Source organism: Aspergillus ibericus, assembly GCF_003184845.1.
Source record: "Aspergillus ibericus CBS 121593 unplaced genomic scaffold BO80scaffold_26, whole genome shotgun sequence".
NCBI lineage: Eukaryota > Fungi > Ascomycota > Eurotiomycetes > Eurotiales > Aspergillaceae > Aspergillus > Aspergillus ibericus.
The window spans coordinates 233,193-249,746 of record NW_020292124.1 but is presented as its reverse complement, the minus strand read 5'-3'; the positions used below and the strand labels follow the sequence as shown (position 1 = coordinate 249,746).

Sequence of the window (16,554 nt, the reverse complement as noted above, 5' to 3'; positions counted from 1 at the left end):
TTCTTTCTCACCCACTGTTATCAACATGTCGCGAGACGAAGCCACATCACGTAATGGAGAACCCTCTCCAGCTACTCCACTCCTGGGGAACACCAGTCCGGATGATCCCCGGCACCAAAAGAGCGGCGGTCCTAATATCCGCGCCCTAGTGATCTGTGCCGCATTTATCTTCGTCGTCGACTTTGCTTCGGAATTGCGCATTGCGCCTACTAATCAGCTACTGGAATTGTCCGTGTGTCGATCTTATTATCGTTCCATTGATCCTATAACTATCGCACCTGATGGGACCATCCTGGGCAAGAGTTGCAAGGTACATGCGATCCAACGAGAAGTGGCGGTTTTGAGGGGTTGGTTAGGGCTTGCGGAGGCACTCCCGGGTATGCCAATCCCTGCTTTCCCTCTATACTTCTAGCCCTGACTGGATCAGGATTACTCCTCGCCATTCCCTATGGGCTTCTGGCTCAACGATATGGGCGAAAGCTGGTGGCGACCTTGGGGCTCACTGGGGGGATCATAGCTAATCTCTGGATCTGGGTTGCTTGTAAGACCAATATTGCTGTTCATCTCTGTCGCTAATGTTCGATGTAGGTCACTACCTGCAACGGTTCTCCAGCTTGGCTATCGCCGTATCTGCTAGCATTCGGCTCATTGGGGGAGGATCTCCTGTCATTTCGACCATGTTGATTGCATTAGCCTCGTCGTTTGCATCTTCACACAATCGGTATCTTTTCTCTTGTCAGCTATACTCGTAGTGTCATACTGATGGTGGTTAGCACACGGGTCTTCTTCTACATGGCTGTTTCACAGATGGCTTCCGGACTCCTATCTACACCGCTGAGTTCGTTGCTCCTGTCGCGATCTGGGCCTGATGTTCCCTACCTCCTGGGGGTTCCGTTCGAATTAGTAGGGTATTTGTGTCTGTACCTTTTACCCAACCCGGAACCTTCATCTAATCCTGGCAACTTCAACGCGAGCGACGAGAATGAAGCCCAACGAGGCTTGGTCCCAAAACGTAAAGCGGCGCATCCAAGAGAAGTCTTCGCCTTTCTCCTCTCTCCCACTGGCCTCCTCCCTCTTCTGTTGGCATTCATGGTCAACAAAATCAGTCGGCAGATCGAAGAGATTATCGTCCAGTACATGACGGTTCGATTCGACTGGACAGTCGCACAGGTGCGAATCCTCCACTACCAGTAAGCCATCGTCAACTGACCTATACAGAGTGGTTATTTGCTATCCTTGGAAACCGCCATGCATATCATCTTGGCCTGTGCCGTCTTACCATGGGCTCATAGATGCTTACTGACAAGATCGGGCCGCAACGCGGCACGCGCCGATCTGCTCATGGCAAAAGGAAGTGTCGTGTTTCATATTGTAGGACCGCTGATCATGGGTCTTGCCTCTCATCCCGGGGGGTTAATTTTGGGTCAGTATCCCTCAACCCATTCACTCGCTCAAACGTGATGTTCATCAACTTTGTATTGATCTAGGCCTCTTGATATTCATCATGGGAACCGGATTCTACCAATCCGTGCAATCGTACGTGACTGGGACTGTTTCGCCGGAGAACATTCCATTGCTGTATACCTCCATCACCGTGTTGGATGCCTTGGGCTCTCTGGCAGCTGCCCCCTTGATGGCATATATGTTGGCGATCGGCATCCAGATGGGTGGCATGGCCATCGGCCTGCCGTTTCTCTTGGCTGCAGCCTTATATGCTGCCAGTGGAGTCGGTGTTTGGCGCGCTCGTGTGACTGGTGTTTAAGCTTGTTACCTTGCACAAGCTTGTGATTATGGGGTGTGATATTGTACCGTTGTTGAGATTGCCTCTGTAGACAGGGTTTGCAGTCTCGTGATGCTTATCTTTGTTGCTGTATTAGAGCCACCAGCATTTTGATTACGGCAACAGCTAAAACACAATCGGGGAAGAGTAATGCTCTGGTATTCGGTTCAGCAACATGCGAATGTTCAGGGTTCAACTGCATAATCAGAGAGAATCGCCAGTGTTGCTCCCGTAGTGCTTATGCTTATGCTTATGCTTATGCTTACTTCTTACTGCTTACTGCTTACTGCTTACTGCTTACTGCTTACTGCTTACGGTTTATAGGGCTTATAGGGTTCAACCGCTTACGGTGCTTATCAACTTACCGTTCAATATGGTTCATAGTGATTATGACCGTAGTGATGACCATATTGCCAATATCATCGTCATCACTATAGCTATAAGCGCTAGAGCTCGAATCAGAATGTTAGTACACGAATGTTAATAAAGGTTAAGAGAGCAAGACACGTACTACACCCGTAAGCACTAAAGATAAGCATAACCCCATAATCGAGCAAAATGGTGACTGATACTCTTTGTCCCTTTTCCATCATCCACTCACATCCTGTTGAGACATGCCATATTTCTTCCTTCTATGCCCGAGGCTAAGAAGGGATCTATTCCTGTTGGCCTACGTGGTTCTTGACACATCATAATCAAGGCACACGATACCACACTACTCAGCACCATGCAGTAACAATACCCCTCCAACGACCCCTATATTTCCTATCTCCACGAATCCCCAAAGTCGTGCTATACATACATTCACGTCTATGATCTATGAACGAAGACTTTACAAGAATCGACACACCGCCAGACAATGCTATACATCTATCAATCTGATATAATCCAAACTAGCCACAATCCCACCAACAACATATCCTAACAGCCCCTCCCAAACCGAAACTTGAAATAATTCACCACCGCCAATCCCGTATACGTCACCGGCACATACCACGCCCCGCGATGAATCCACCACATGGTCACGCTGGCCGCCCAATCCGCCGACACGATCGCCTTCCCCATGGACGACTGAAACGCCGCGGGGACAATATGTCGATATAATACCTTCGGATTCTGATATAACCCCCGCGCATATGGCACAAACGCGCGCTTGGAGGCTGAATACCGTTGGAGTTCGGGAATGCCCCATGCGGGATGCAGTTCGATTTCGCTGCCGATGTACCAGATTTCGGGCATTGGGGTGGGTTTCTTGCCCCTTGTCTTGTATTTCTCCTTTTCTTCCAGAAAGGTTTCGATGAGTTGGATACTTGAGTGACAGTTGGCAGCCATAGCATCGACGTCTTTCGACCCATGCGCCAAAATGAGAATATCCGCCTCGCGCAGAATGCATCCCACACGGGTGAAATCCCCATGCGTCCAGTCACGACCATATCTCAGCTTTGTGATCCCCCTCACTCCCTCACAAAGAAGCTGTTTCTCCAACGCAGAACCAAACGCCCCTGTCCCCCCGGTCAAAATTACCCGTTTATGGCGGAATGAATACGCCGTTCCAGCAACCCAATCAACCAATTTAATCATCGATCCCATGTATCGATCGGGATGGATATGATGCAGAGCGTGGAAGTGAGGCCCCACGAACACCCAGTTCGTGTCTTTGGGGACAGTGTCGAAGGTGATGATGTGGTTCGAGTCTCGGCCGCTCATGGTCATGACGAGGAGGGTTCGTGTGATCTGAATCAGTAAGGTCAAGGACAGACATTGGTTCAGGATGGGTATGTTGGTGGGATGGAGGTATGGTTGCGCGATGATTCGACCGACAACGCTGCCTAGCATCTGGCAGAGGAGTTCGAGGGGTAACGCGATGAAGATGTTTCGTTTGAGGTACCGGTCATTGAAGTTCAAGGATTGGTTGTAGTGGAAGTGGTGGTATTGGTGACAGGTGGAGAGGAAGCGGAGGAGACGCCATGGGGAGTTGGTCCCTTGGTGGAGGATGTAATGGATGGTGTCATAGAAGAGGGAGCCGGTGGTGTAGAGGTAGATGAAGAGACTGAATGGAAGTAGGGACATGTTGGTTGATGTGCTGTGTTATGTGAAATATGATTTGGTCTATCTAGAGACTTCAGTCTCCATCGCGACTCTTATATGATCCATAGGAGACAGACAGGTTCTATTTAGTCGAGTTACCCCTATAACATCCCGAAACAACCTGATAGGATAAACTACTTTAGTGGTGGTTGCTGAGTGGTGATCTCTAACTCTATACTCGATTTCTTTGTCTGGGTGTGGCTGGGACCCTGCCGACGGGCATGTTCTTATGTAGATCTTAATAAGTGAGATTCAGTTCTTTATTATATCCTTGTCGAGGGTAAGGTTATTTTTATCTTTCTTAACATAACAGGGTATAATGTTGGGCTGGTTGTGCATGTATGCTCCTATCTGCCTGATGCTAGGTCTTCCAGACTCTGATACTCCCCGTCACACTTTATACAATTCTCAGGCTTACTGAGTACCTTCAATCCTAATCATGAGTCTTCCTATATACCTATCTAGGAAGATAGATGAATATTGGTAGAAGAGTGCTGCTAGTACTAGTATTGTGGAGTAGTCAGTGCATCTCCAATCCCACTCATCCCATACCATACCATACCACCAGGGACTACTCCATACTCCAACCCCATATATCGCCATCTACCATACACCACCAACCTCACCGCCCTCCTACTTCAACTCAAATACTACCTATCAATCAGACCCCGTTCATAATGATAACCGTCTCATCGCGCGTTTCTTAGGTAGATCCAAATCTAAATATAGCTAGCTTACCGGGACAGGTCATGCCACGAGATTGATGGTATCGGTATCGGTGTCGTTGTTTCGAAGGAATGATTAGGTTGACAGTCTTGAGATAGAGGATTATTGTCTTCGATTCATCCGGATGGTTTTGGAGAAGTTTACCCGGTTTAGTGCCGATATGATGGAATCTGACTTGGGAGAGGCAGTTCTAAATTATTAGGTGTATGGTGTGGAGAAGGAATCACTGTATATGAACTTGGAATATGGCTCAACTAGGGCAGGGGATCATCTAAGGTTGGTTGACTAATTTATGGATCAGGTCGAATTGGTTGGGTTGGGCGGTTTGAGGGGGGGGGGGGGGTCAGCAGAGGAGGGAATGGGATTCACAGGGTATGGAGGACCGCTTCATCAAGGCCATCTCCACTAGGCAGCAATTGAAAGGTATGATAATTAGGCAATTCTATCTATATCCAGTCCGGTGTCTCTATATCTCATGAAACGTCGGCGGCTCGATCGAAATGTACCCCGGTACATAGGGCAGCTCAGCCGCCGTATACATCGGCATCATGCCCCCCGGCTCGGTCGCGCTCAGCTCCGTCTTGTACTTGGACAGCCGATGAAACCGCTCTTGCACGGTCCGCCATCGCCAATCCGTCAGCAACGTGTCGTTCGTGAACAGCGAATCCAACCGCGTCGTCTGCTCCAGCAGCCGCCCGAGCCCCTGGAGGACCCCCGGTTCCCAGCAGGGCAGCTGCTTGTGGGACACAAGGAAAAGCGCGTCGATGGCGCTGCTGCACGCCGCCAGGCCCGCCATGTACGATCGGATGCAGGATTGGGTGCTCGCGCGCGGCAGCGCCTGGGTGGTCGACACGCTGACGAGAACCGGAAAGCTGCGGGCGAAGAACAGGAGGCAGTCGGCGAGGTGCTGGACCAGATCGGCGGTGACACTCAGGGGCGCCATGCGCGGGAAGAGCAGATGGATGAGCAAGGTCCGGTACGCGGTCAGGATCCAGGTCTGCGCGACCTGGTCCTCCATGTTGGCTTCGATGATCTGGACGTTGCGCGCCAGCACGGCACGGGCCTCGCTGCAGAGGTTGCCGATGTCGACCTTGTATAGCTGGATGTTGCGCAGTTGCTGATGCAGCTGCGTCTGCCAGGAGTGGTGCTGGGACAAGGGAGCGGGCGAGGCCGGGCCGCTGGACGGCCGGGGATAGATCGCGTTGAGATGCACGGCCGCCGACGTGATGTGGCTGATGGTCCAGATCTCCTGGATCCAGGCCCACTGATGCGGTAGCGTCGACAGGTTGTCCGCCGCCCGGTCGAGCCGGAGCACCAACGAGGCGTCCTTGTTCATGGGGGGGTGCTCGTGCATCAGCGCCAGCGCCGGGAGGGTGTCGTCGACAATGTCCAGGTGCGTGAAGGACCAGACCATCAAGGCGAGCGTCATCCACCCGAGAATGTGCATCATCTCCAGCTCGATCTGCACCAGGTTGATGCCGTTGATCTGACGGACGTCCCGCGAGGACCGCGCCAAGGTGTCCATCGTCAGCCGGGTCACCGTGCGATTCGCGTAGATGCTGTAGGCCATCGCGGGCAAGATGTTGCCCTGACACGTCTCATGCCACGCCAGCAAGCCCAGCGCCTGTGCGGTCGAGAGGTCGGCCGAAGCGGTGGAGACATATTGTAATCGGGATGAGGCCCACTGCAGCAGCTGTTCGGATTCCACCCGGGCCTCGGCATCCTCCAACTCGAGCAGCGCGCTCCCCAGCAGGACGGCCAGGAGGAGAGGGTCGTAGGCGTTGCTGCGCACGTCCCGCAGCAGCAGCGTCTTGGAGAGCACCATGGACAGGGGATGGGCGCCGAACCACACGTCGATGAGCTGCGTGATCCGGTAGCTGTTGTACCCGGCGAGGGGCGCCGGCTCCAAGGCTTGGGGCGCGCCATTGGAGCTGCCGGTCCAGCCCTGTCGGAAGCAATGGCCCTGGTCGGGGAAGAACGAGAGGCAGTCGAGACCGCTGAAGCGGGCCACCGTGGCATCGACGAGGTCTTGGGTGAGCACCATGAGCAGCTCGCGACAGCCAAGCTTGGGCGCGCGACGGGGAGATCCAGCTTGACTCCGGGCCAGGTCCTCCACACTCCGCCCCTGCAGCTTTTCCTGGACCTCGGCTGACACCTCCCCCAAGGCCTCCGCAACGCTCTTGAGGCGCGGGGAGAAGACCTGCCCCGACGGACTCGGGGGCGACTTCCACGAGGCCTGCTTCATCGCAGGCTCGGACCCCGGCTGGCCGGCGACCAGACGACTGCTGGCACGGGCGGCCGAGGCGCGAGGGCGGCCTTTGGGCCCGCCTTGGTCATAAAGGCATTCGATCTGACGGTCCTTGCAGGCGCTGCAGACACTGGTGCCGGAACAGCGCAGCTTGCGACTGCGACAGAAACGACAGCTGCGTCGCCGGTCCGTGAGGGGAGCCGGGTCCATGTTGGCGTGGATTTCCAGGCGCTGTTTCCATAACGGGGGGGCCATCGGCTGGTCCAGCAGGATTGACGGCCATGGCAGCGCGGATGGTTTTGTTTCTTGTTTCTCGGAAGCAACATTCTTCTGCCAGCTGCAGTGGTGGTTTGAAGATGGTGTCAGCCAGCCATGGCGGAGAAAAGAATCCCGGCGGTATGTACCAGTGGATGCCTGCCAGCCCCTGCCAGCCTCCCAGGTCTAGAATCCGTCCAGTTCCACCAGGCAATCAAGGTTGTCGCCGTGACACCCTCGCGCCCCTAGTGGGATTCTTTTCCCTCTCTCGTCCCCCAATGAAGACCGTGACGGCCAGCCCAGCTGCAAGGGGTCGTCGGCATCCATGGTTGGCCTCTCCTGTCACCCTCGGCAGTTGACCAGGCAGCCATGGCGCTGCCAATCGAGATCAATTCAACGCTTTTCCCCACGGATCCGGATGAATGGCTCAATGGCTGGCGGATGGAATGCTGACGCGCTCTAATTCAACAGTAGAAAGAGAAATATATAGGTAAATACAGGTGCTGCATCTCATTCCCTCGTCTTCCCACCTTACGTAGTCGCCCGTCCTCGGAGTCCGGCCCGCTGCCAGGTCCCATCGGAGGATAATGGGGAATGTGTGGACTCCTCCAACGCCTGCGCGGCCCAAGGTATGTATGTAGGTATCAGTCGGTCATTCATGCTCCATCTCGTTCGTCCACACGGCTCTAGTATATACGGGGTCGATCAGAGCTCGCCCTCCTCGCTGCCACCCCCGTCGTCCTCCGGTTCGGGCGCCTGGGGCGGCTCCGGCTGCTCTTCCGGAGGCGGCGGCGGAGGGGGCGATGGTAGGGATAGCGAAGGCTGTGGTTCATCCGGCGGCGGTGGCCGGCCACCCGTGGAGCCAGACGGCCGTCGTCGTCGCGCCGGGTCGGGCTCCTGAGGCCAGTCGCTCCGGGGTCGTTCCTGGGGTCGCCGGTCCGCCCGGCCGGGCCCGCTCTGCGAAGGCATGTTCTGTTGCACAATCTCGTCGATCCGTTGCTGGATCGGATCGACGGGCACCCCCGGGTTCCCTCCTCCCGGCCGGCTGCTCGTACTGTCCCGGCGGGCGAAGGGCCGCGGGGGCGGTGGTAAGGGATGCGGGGGGCGAGACGATGTTGGGTAGGCGTGCGAATACGGAGCCGCAGGACCGTGGCCGTTCGCGGGCTGGCGGTCCTGGACCGGCGCCTTAGGAATGCGCGACGACGGAACCCTCCCGATAGACGTGCCCTCCGAATCCGTCCGTGGCCGCTTGGGGGATCGTCCGCCGTTCTGCGTCGTCGGGCCGGGGTCTGGCGGCTGTGTCGAGTCGGTTGTCGGGGCCAGAGGAACCGCCGTGTCGGGTTCCCTCGAGCGCTTCCGACCGTTGACGGCGTCGCTCTCACGCACGGCATCGGCCGCACGCGTCGTGTCTGTTGGGCCGCCTGCGCGCGGGATCCTGGTCTTCTCAGTACCCTCGTCTGTGCTGATGGGGTTGGTCAAGTAGTACAGGGTATGTCGATTCGCGGCATTGTTCTCATATAGCTTGGCCATGCGCATGCATGCGCGACGCACCTGGGGCAGTTCCACATCGAGCTGCTCCCACCACGGCCGCCCGAGCACATCGTCCTCGAACCCGACGTCACAGTGCTGCGCGGCAGCGTAAAGAGCAGCGGCCGCAATGGTGCGGGCGGTGAACTGTAAACACAGGACGGTGTATCCAGAATCGTTGACAAAGGCCCATGCGGCGTTGCGGAGCGGCTTGTTATCTTGCATGGAAAGGAAGCAGATGAAGTCGTAGAGGATGCGGTACGGTTGCTCGAGCTGCAGATCGAAACAGAGCGCTTCCAGGACAATGTCTTCATGAACCAGGATGGTATCGCGCCATCGCCAGAACTCCTTGGACTGCTCGTCCACGACCATGTTGGGCTGCTTCTGTCCCACCCGGCAGCAAGCCACCACCAGCTCTTTCATCCTCCGCACATTTTCCTCCACTTTCGTAGCCAAAAACAGCGCGGCCGCCGCAGTCGTGTAGGGATGGATGCCAGGTCGTTGCGGCAGGTCGACCATGCTGTGTCGCATATAGAACCGGTGGAAATAAACGGCGGCGGTCGCGAGCGTGAGTTGCGGTAGCTTCAGCATGATACCCACCTGGCTGATGAAGTTGACGCCCTTGCTGCGGCTCATATGCTCTGCCTCCATGGCCATGCCATCCAGCTGCGAGGGCGTGCGTGTGAGCTCGTCATCGGTGAAGTACCAATGCGCCTGTGTTTTAAGGAGGACCGGGTTCGACGGCGCAGGAACCGGGGGGACTTCGGAATGGCTTGCGGAAGACGCCATCGAGGACGATGGAAACGAACGAGGGGGGTAATGCTGTTGCGGTGGTAGTGATCGGTCGGAGTATCGAGGACTCGTAGTGGAGAAGCCGAGACAATCAAAGTGTCAGACAGGCGATGCGGCAAGTGAGGGAGGAATCTCGCGAGTCGCCCAGCCTGACGGATCGCGCGCGAAGTGAAGCGGCCCTTCTGCTGGTCTGTCCTACTTTCACTACCGAGCACCCGGTGTCTTCAAATCGAAATGTAGCAACGTGGCGGGGGCTTTCTGGAAAGGCCGAGGGGTTCTCAAATCTGGTCGCAATTTGGGGAGAATGCTCTTTTAAAATCGCAGCGTGGTGGTCTTCTTCGGCGGATTCCTGTGCGGCATCGATCAAGTGTTAATCATTGCGGAAGAGGCCCTGCATCGCATCGGAGGTCGTTCGGGAAGCTCAACGCATCGGAGGTCTGCGGGGAGCGACTGGGGGATTTCGTCCAGGCCCGGATCGGAATGACTGGCCCACGGCGTGAAAGGCGCGCGGGAATCGAGGGACTGGGGAGAGTTGGTTGGTGAAGAGACCGAGACTGGGAGCTGCTCCTTTCCAGCCCTCGTTTTTTGGGGATTTCGAGCCGCCCAATGACGATCCGCCTTCGGATCCGGGGGTTGTTCCGCCCCGGCCGATCAGCGCCCGCATCCGGTTCGTAGCGAACTTCCTTCACTCGCCCATTCTACTTAGCTTCCAGCGCACCATCTGCGTCTCATTGCTTCCTATTGCCAAAACTCCCAACGGCGCCTTGCTTGTATGTACATGGATACTGGGAAAGAACACAAGATTTTAGGACAACCTGACTCGCGACACCCCGCAGCAGAAACGACCAGAACCCCGGATTATTCCTCCTCACTGACTTCGCTCTCGTCCTCACTAGCCATATGATACTGGTGGGACGGCGCATGGGTCTGGGATTGCTGGCTTCGGGCCTCTTCTTCTTCCCGCGCGCTTTCCTCAAAGGCGGCCTCCATCTCGGCCGCTAATGCATCGTCATCCTCGAGCTCGTCCTCGTCCCCGCCGGCCCCCGGCTCAAGGTCCACGCCTCCCGATGATGCCATGGGCGCCCCTCCGTGGCCAGCCGGAGATGGCAGGCGCAGGTCCTCAATGTCCTCATCGTCCTCATTATCATCCTCGTCGGCCGGGGTGTTGTTCGAAGAAAAGTGGGCGGGGTTGACCCGGAAGGGACGGGATGGTGGCGGCGACCCCATATCGATGATCAGATCGCCATCGATGATGATATTCGACCCCGGGGAAGGAACAGTCTTCTGCGAAGATACGGCACCCAGCCCAGTGTCGGAAGGCGAGAACTTGGACGGCTCCGTCGGAGGCTCTTCTTCGATGACCGCCCTCCTCCCCTCACTTCTCTGCGGAGGACGGCTTGGAGATTTAGGCCGTGCCCTGACGGCCGCGGGCTTGGGAGGTTTACCCCCATCTGACTTCTTCTTCGAGTGTAGCGGGTTCGGCCGGCTCTGCGGAGGAGGTCGGGGACTAGGGGCGGGTCTGGCCGCGATCATCAAGGGAGTGTCATTCCTGCTGGTGTAGGAGGGCGGTTCCGGAGATTTATCCGACCCCGACTTGTCATCGTCCGCATTCTCCTTGGGAAGGAAATGGCGGTAGTCGTAAGGGTTATCGTCGTCGGCCGGGCCGTCGTCATTCCCGCCGGCATTGTCAGAGGCCCGGTCATCGCCCGATCCATGGTCATCCTCCTGCAATGTGCGTAACTGCTCGTACTGCTCCAGTACCTGCTTCTGGGATTTGGCAGGGGCGGACCGGAGGTTGAAGTGTAGCTGCGTTGCGACCGGCTCTAGGACAAACACTTTCCGCGCCGCGTCGAAGACGAGGACCAAACTGTGCTCCCCCGAGTCCGACACCGCCTGTGCCGGGTCCACACTGCCTTGATAGGAGTACGTCAGGACATTGTCGGCGTTCGGGGCTTTATCGGTAATCGTAAGATTGTAGCGATCTCGGGACTGCCGGGATCGGGTGATGCGTTGCTGCGCAGTTGCAGATTTTGTTTTGTAGTTATATTGGATATTGACCAGTCTCGACTGTGACGAGCCACTTTTGCCGGCCAATCTGTCGCCCAGAACGACCGGGTACTCGGCTTGTTTGGTCGGATCGATCAATCCGCCGGTCGACAAAGCGGGGGCCGCCATCAGACAAGGTTAGGGGCAGGGGTGGTGTAGGTCAAGGAGAACGTCTGCTATGCTGTATATGGCCTTGGTGCACACGGTCAGGGAGAAATTTTCATTGCTTGAAGGTCTATCCGCCAACAGGCCCAGCACGCAAGGGAGAATGTCACACAGCGGCGGCAGTGGAAGGGGCCAGAGCGACCGGAGAACCAGCACCGGTCATGAAGCAGCGGCTATATAGTTGGAAGAGATGAAAGATTAGTAGAAGCTGTATAGGTCCTTCGAGATTCGAGGCCCGAATTCTCACAGGGGGGTGGGTGAGTGGGATGTGGAGAAGGGAGTGGAAGAGTAGCAAGCAGGGCGAGAGGGCGGCGCTGAGGAGAGATGATGGCCGGTCCCCGGCTAGGAAGAGGCCTCGACAGCGACGGCGGAGGCCATCCCCCATCCGGTTAGTGCCCCCGGGTGTCATGACTTCCCCTTTCGAGGCACAAAGGCGTCCATCTTTACTGCCACAATCCCCAAGAATAGTAACTAGATAGTAGTAGTAGTGTCATAGACAAGGAGGAGTATACCCCTCCTCCCATCCATCCAGGATTCCCTTACACGGGTGAGGCCACCCGCAAGGTTCCTTTGACCGAGGACCCTGTCGTTGCACCACCACCACCACCACCACCACCCCCCGTCAGCTGCTCTAGTCGCCCTGCCAAGGCTCGGTGTTTCCGTGTCACCTCCTCCCACTCATAGGCCAAGTCATCCTCCTCTTCATCGGTGTCATCCGTGGCATCACCCAGCTCGGTCAGGATCATGCCAAAATCCCCTCCAAGCCGACCCAGGCTGGCCGCGCAGTACAGCACCTGAGTTAGGAGACTCTCCCGCGAGCTCTTATCCCGGACGTTGGGGAGATACGTGCCCAAGGTGTCCGTCAGTAGTTGGACCAGGTGCATGGGAAAGGTGGCCAGCGCAGGTGGCAGGCACTGTAACGGATCTTCTTTGCGAGCCGGTCGCGATGCGGCCGCTTTGATTCGCGCATCGATTCCTCGTAAACCGGCCACTGCTAGCTCTGATTCGGACTGGTCCGGAGTAAAGATGTTCTTGTACAGAGAGACGATTGCAAAACTCTGCTCGCGGAAAATCTCGACATAGCGTTTCAGGTACTTCTCTGTCTGGTGCCCTTCCGACCATGCGCCCGTCGCACCATTCTTTTTGTCCATCGTCGGGGCCCTGCGGTGCGTCTCTTGATCGGCTAGCTCTCGTAGAGGATCCAAAGCTTCCAGCATAGTAATCAAGTTCGCCAGCCTACAGATCAGGAAGATGGCCCCCAAGGCACCTTCTCCCGACCCGGGGGAGCCGTCGTTGTGCAGGTTATCCAGCTCCGGTGCCACTCTTCGCAGCCAGCCTACCGTTCTCATTGCAGCCGCTAATCGCAGGTTCTGCGCCCGGAGACCCGCAATCAGATTTGATGTCATATCCTTCATCGCGTCCTCGGCCTGGGAAACCACGTCTTTGATGAGCGGGGAGTCGGGGTATAATGTCTGCAGCCGCTTGATGTGCGCGTACAGGTCCAATGCCGTGGAATAGGTCGTTGAAACCGAGGTCCCTGTCGTGCCTGAACTGGCAGCTGCGGAGGAGACGGCCGTGGAGAGCAGTGTGGGTAGCTCCAAGATGTCAGACAGCCGATCGACATTTCGAGCCAGCTGCATAACCTTCTTTCGTTGTTCGAGGGCTACATTTTCGGCTGCTCTGCTGTATTTGGACGAGAACTGGACCGCCTCTTCGTCGAGTTTCGGGACCGCATCTCGGAGTTGCTGTGCGTCCCGGGTCAACTGGGGGATGGACGCGCGGAGGTTGGACAGGCGATCGGCGGACGTGACAAAGGCCTTGTGTGAGCGATTGGACAGAGCTTGAAGTGACAGGAGGGTGGAATGAGATGACTGCGTCAAGGACTGGGATTCCGTGGACTGTAAGGCTTGGAGGGAGAGGGTAGGAAGTCGGTTGAGGTATTGAGCCGTGGTGGTATCGTGATCGGGGTCGCAGAGGGCGGCAGAGGCCTTGGTCGCGGCCAGATGAGGGGCAAGGAGGTCATATAGATAGTCGGCCATTGTTGGCGGGGCCTGCTTCTTTGCTGGGAGCCGGGACAGTGGAGGGGAAGAGAATGGAATGGCCGGTCAGGGTGCGGAGGAGGAAACAAGCCAGATTGGTTGCGGGTTCGCGATGGCTACGGCGGCCGTTGCGGCAACTGGCGAAGTCGGCTTGCCGGCGCTGCGATGCCTTGTTGGTATTACGGATACTAGGAATACAGTCACCTCTGGAGTGAGGGAGCTAATATTTATAGACTCCATTCTTGATGTCCATCAAGTTCATTACCTACCGCATGGATCTCGAGACAGCATACTGTAGATAAATATTGGATACATCGTGGAATCCATCTGAGACCCGCGCGACTGACATCATCTGACGCGCTAACCCGATCAGGTCAACCCCAGGTCCATCGGCCAATGGCCGGGCGGCATTGCAAATCCCACTCGGTGGTTCTCCATCGTCTCGTCGCTCCTCCTCCCCCTTGACGCGCCATCTTCCTGCCTCTGGGTCCTGCTCGTCGAGCATTTTCATCTCTCGACGACATACCCTTTATCCAGACAACGTGGTTCGCACGGTGGATCTGTCTTTCTGCGCCTTAGCATTGTTGTCCGATCTAGTGCTTGTACTTTCCCCTCAACCCCACTCCAACCCAAATACGTCCGTTGTACTACTGCATGCAACAGTAATCATGGGCAAACCGCGGGTGAGTGCTCCTCCATCGGGATACATCCCTATCCGGGGGCACACTGTCTCACCTTAGCAGATGATCATCTTGATCCGCCATGCCCAGTCTGAAGGAAATAAGAACCGCGAAATTCACCAGACCATCCCCGACCACCGCGTCAACCTCACGCCCGAAGGACACCGTCAGGCACAGGAAGCGGGCTCTCAGCTAAGGGCGCTTCTACGACCCGATGACACTATCCATTTCTTCACCTCTCCGTACCGTCGTACGCGGGAGACCACCGAGGGGATTCTCCAGTCCCTGACCTCAGACTCCCCGGCCCCGTCCCCATTCCCGAGACATACAATCAAGGTCTACGAAGAACCCCGGCTGCGAGAGCAAGATTTTGGCAACTTCCAGCCATGTTCCGCCGAGATGGAGCGAATGTGGCTCGAGAGGGCAGACTACGGCCACTTCTTCTACCGAATCCCCAACGGGGAATCTGCCGCCGATGCCTATGACCGCGTTAGTGGGTTTAACGAGTCGCTGTGGCGTCTGTTTGGAGAGGATGACTTTGCCAGTGTTTGTGTACTCGTCACGCATGGATTGATGACCCGGGTGTTCCTCATGAAATGGTACCACTGGAGCGTGGAGTACTTTGAAGATCTCCGGAACATCAACCACTGTGAATTCGTCATTATGAAACTGAATCCGGATAACGGAAAATACGTCCTTCAGAACCAGCTACGCACATGGTCTGACCTGCGAAAGGAAAAGGAGAAAGAGCGGCAGCATGAGCGAGCAGCCAAGGGGCTGGGTCCAGCGCAACCAGCACCGTCGGAGACATCCGTCCCTATTCGACGCAAATGGGGCGGCTGTCCAGATGGGTGCGATCACGGCGTTCGAAGACGAAGCTCCCTGCGTGCGCCTCGTGGAAACACAGCAGACCACACAAAACATCCCCATGATTCCCTTTCCAAAAAGCTCACCAACGACGTCGCCCACAATCACAATTCTCAAGAGAAACAAAACAACCTACCCCCCGCCTCCACAAAAGTAACAGCGACAACCACCCAGGTTGACCAACAAATGCTTCGAGCTCCAGAGCCTGCTCTAGGAGACCGCTCAATCGATGCACGGCCTTTGGATAGAACCGTGCCCTCCCCAGCTCCGCAGTATGAATTTCAAGGCGTCCAGCTAGAGGCCACCTCCCATTTCGCCCAGACAACACCCGACACATCCAACAGCAGAACCAATGTCCCACACCGACATCTCCCAACCTCAACCCCAAACCCAAGTGCGGTTCCCCGCCGTCCCGGCCTCGCGCATCTTCACCGCGACAGCGAAGACCACCTCCTTCATCCCCCACACTACAACTACGCCTATATCCACCTCGCCGGCCGGGACGGTGGCGGTTCCCTCAGCGGTGCGAACAGCCTCGCCCCATCCGAAGACGAGCGTGACGAAAAATCTCACCCCAACACACACATCTACACTCATAGCCATACACAAGCGCGCACCCGGCCCAGATCCACCTCCACCTCCCACCAGCCCCGACCATCCCAAGATCTAGACAATGACGGCGATGACGAAAGCAGCAGCAAGCAGGGAGCACGACTCCGACGCACCCGATCCCACAACCACCATCGCCATCTCCCGGGGCCGGGACGCCGAACCCTCACCAAGCGCGTGGCCAACGTTCTCACCAACCAGGACGGATCAGATGAACCTATCCCGACTGACCCATCAGCTCCGAAAGCAGAGAACAAATCCGGCCAAGTGGACGAATACGATCCGGCCCATGACCATGAAGACGATCAATATGATGACGATCATGATCATAACGATACATGCGAACACCACCATCACGACGAGGACTACAACGAAGACGACGACACTCTCGAAGCCGAAAGACGTCATGACCAAAGCATCAGAGGAAGTGTATACTAGACAAGCCGCAGGCGGTCATTCCTCCTCCAAAGTACAAAAGAAAAACAATCAGACAGATACCAGAAGGATACACAAATAGGGCTAATTTACTTGAATAATGAACACACCTCAACCATTCAACCCTAGTCATACGCACACTCATTGCATTCCTCTCCTTAGATTCACATCTACCCCATACATAGCCAACCAGGTAATCATCAATCAAATACGACATATACATACCAAACATAACCAATAGAACCGCCCACCCCCCCCCCCCCCCAACCCGGCACCCTTCCTTATCCAATTTTTTTT

The 16,554-nt window shown here is 56.2% G+C and overlaps 7 protein-coding genes across 7 annotated transcripts; 2 read left to right on the top strand and 5 right to left on the bottom strand.

The window, feature by feature from the left end:
* Window positions 1–25: 25 nt before the first annotated feature.
* Window positions 26–1,923, top strand: BO80DRAFT_465837 (MFS general substrate transporter; the record flags this gene model as incomplete). The annotated part of the gene is made up of 6 exons (XM_025722749.1): window positions 26–377; window positions 428–541; window positions 589–721; window positions 774–1,170; window positions 1,219–1,423; window positions 1,488–1,923. 6 exons carry the CDS (start codon window positions 26–28, stop codon window positions 1,760–1,762), a joined length of 1,476 nt encoding a protein of 491 aa, XP_025574152.1. The 3' UTR covers window positions 1,763–1,923.
* A 763-nt stretch (window positions 1,924–2,686) lies between these two features.
* BO80DRAFT_477256 (uncharacterized protein) lies at window positions 2,687–3,850 on the bottom strand (the record flags this gene model as incomplete). The annotated part of the gene is made up of 1 exon (XM_025723255.1): window positions 2,687–3,850. The coding sequence occupies one exon, from the start codon at window positions 3,848–3,850 to the stop codon at window positions 2,702–2,704; it is 1,149 nt and encodes a 382-aa protein (XP_025574151.1). The 3' UTR covers window positions 2,687–2,701.
* Window positions 3,851–4,959: 1,109 nt separating this feature from the next.
* On the bottom strand, window positions 4,960–7,052 carry BO80DRAFT_456230 (fungal specific transcription factor domain-containing protein; the record flags this gene model as incomplete). The annotated part of the gene is made up of 2 exons (XM_025722157.1): window positions 4,960–4,999; window positions 5,134–7,052. The coding sequence occupies 2 exons, from the start codon at window positions 7,050–7,052 to the stop codon at window positions 4,960–4,962; spliced, it is 1,959 nt and encodes a 652-aa protein (XP_025574150.1).
* Window positions 7,053–7,802: 750 nt separating this feature from the next.
* Window positions 7,803–9,413, bottom strand: BO80DRAFT_435797 (putative cyclin; the record flags this gene model as incomplete). The annotated part of the gene is made up of 1 exon (XM_025720924.1): window positions 7,803–9,413. One exon carries the CDS (start codon window positions 9,411–9,413, stop codon window positions 7,803–7,805), a length of 1,611 nt encoding a protein of 536 aa, XP_025574149.1.
* A 764-nt stretch (window positions 9,414–10,177) lies between these two features.
* Window positions 10,178–11,970, bottom strand: BO80DRAFT_116722 (ELL-associated factor). The gene has a single exon (XM_025713459.1). It carries the CDS (start codon window positions 11,589–11,591, stop codon window positions 10,275–10,277), a length of 1,317 nt encoding a protein of 438 aa, XP_025574148.1. The 5' UTR covers window positions 11,592–11,970; the 3' UTR covers window positions 10,178–10,274.
* Window positions 11,971–12,032: 62 nt separating this feature from the next.
* BO80DRAFT_494526 (Dor1-like family protein) lies at window positions 12,033–13,928 on the bottom strand (the record flags this gene model as incomplete). Its single annotated transcript, XM_025723883.1, has 2 exons — window positions 12,229–13,928; window positions 12,033–12,073 (listed from the first exon to the last, which is right to left on the bottom strand). The coding sequence occupies exons 1-2, from the start codon at window positions 13,664–13,666 to the stop codon at window positions 12,033–12,035; spliced, it is 1,479 nt and encodes a 492-aa protein (XP_025574147.1). The 5' UTR covers window positions 13,667–13,928.
* Window positions 13,929–14,142: 214 nt separating this feature from the next.
* BO80DRAFT_426197 (acid phosphatase DET1) lies at window positions 14,143–16,360 on the top strand. Its single transcript, XM_025719699.1, has 2 exons — window positions 14,143–14,349; window positions 14,410–16,360. The coding sequence occupies exons 1-2, from the start codon at window positions 14,335–14,337 to the stop codon at window positions 16,258–16,260; spliced, it is 1,866 nt and encodes a 621-aa protein (XP_025574146.1). The 5' UTR covers window positions 14,143–14,334; the 3' UTR covers window positions 16,261–16,360.
* The last annotated feature ends 194 nt before the right edge of the window (window positions 16,361–16,554 follow it).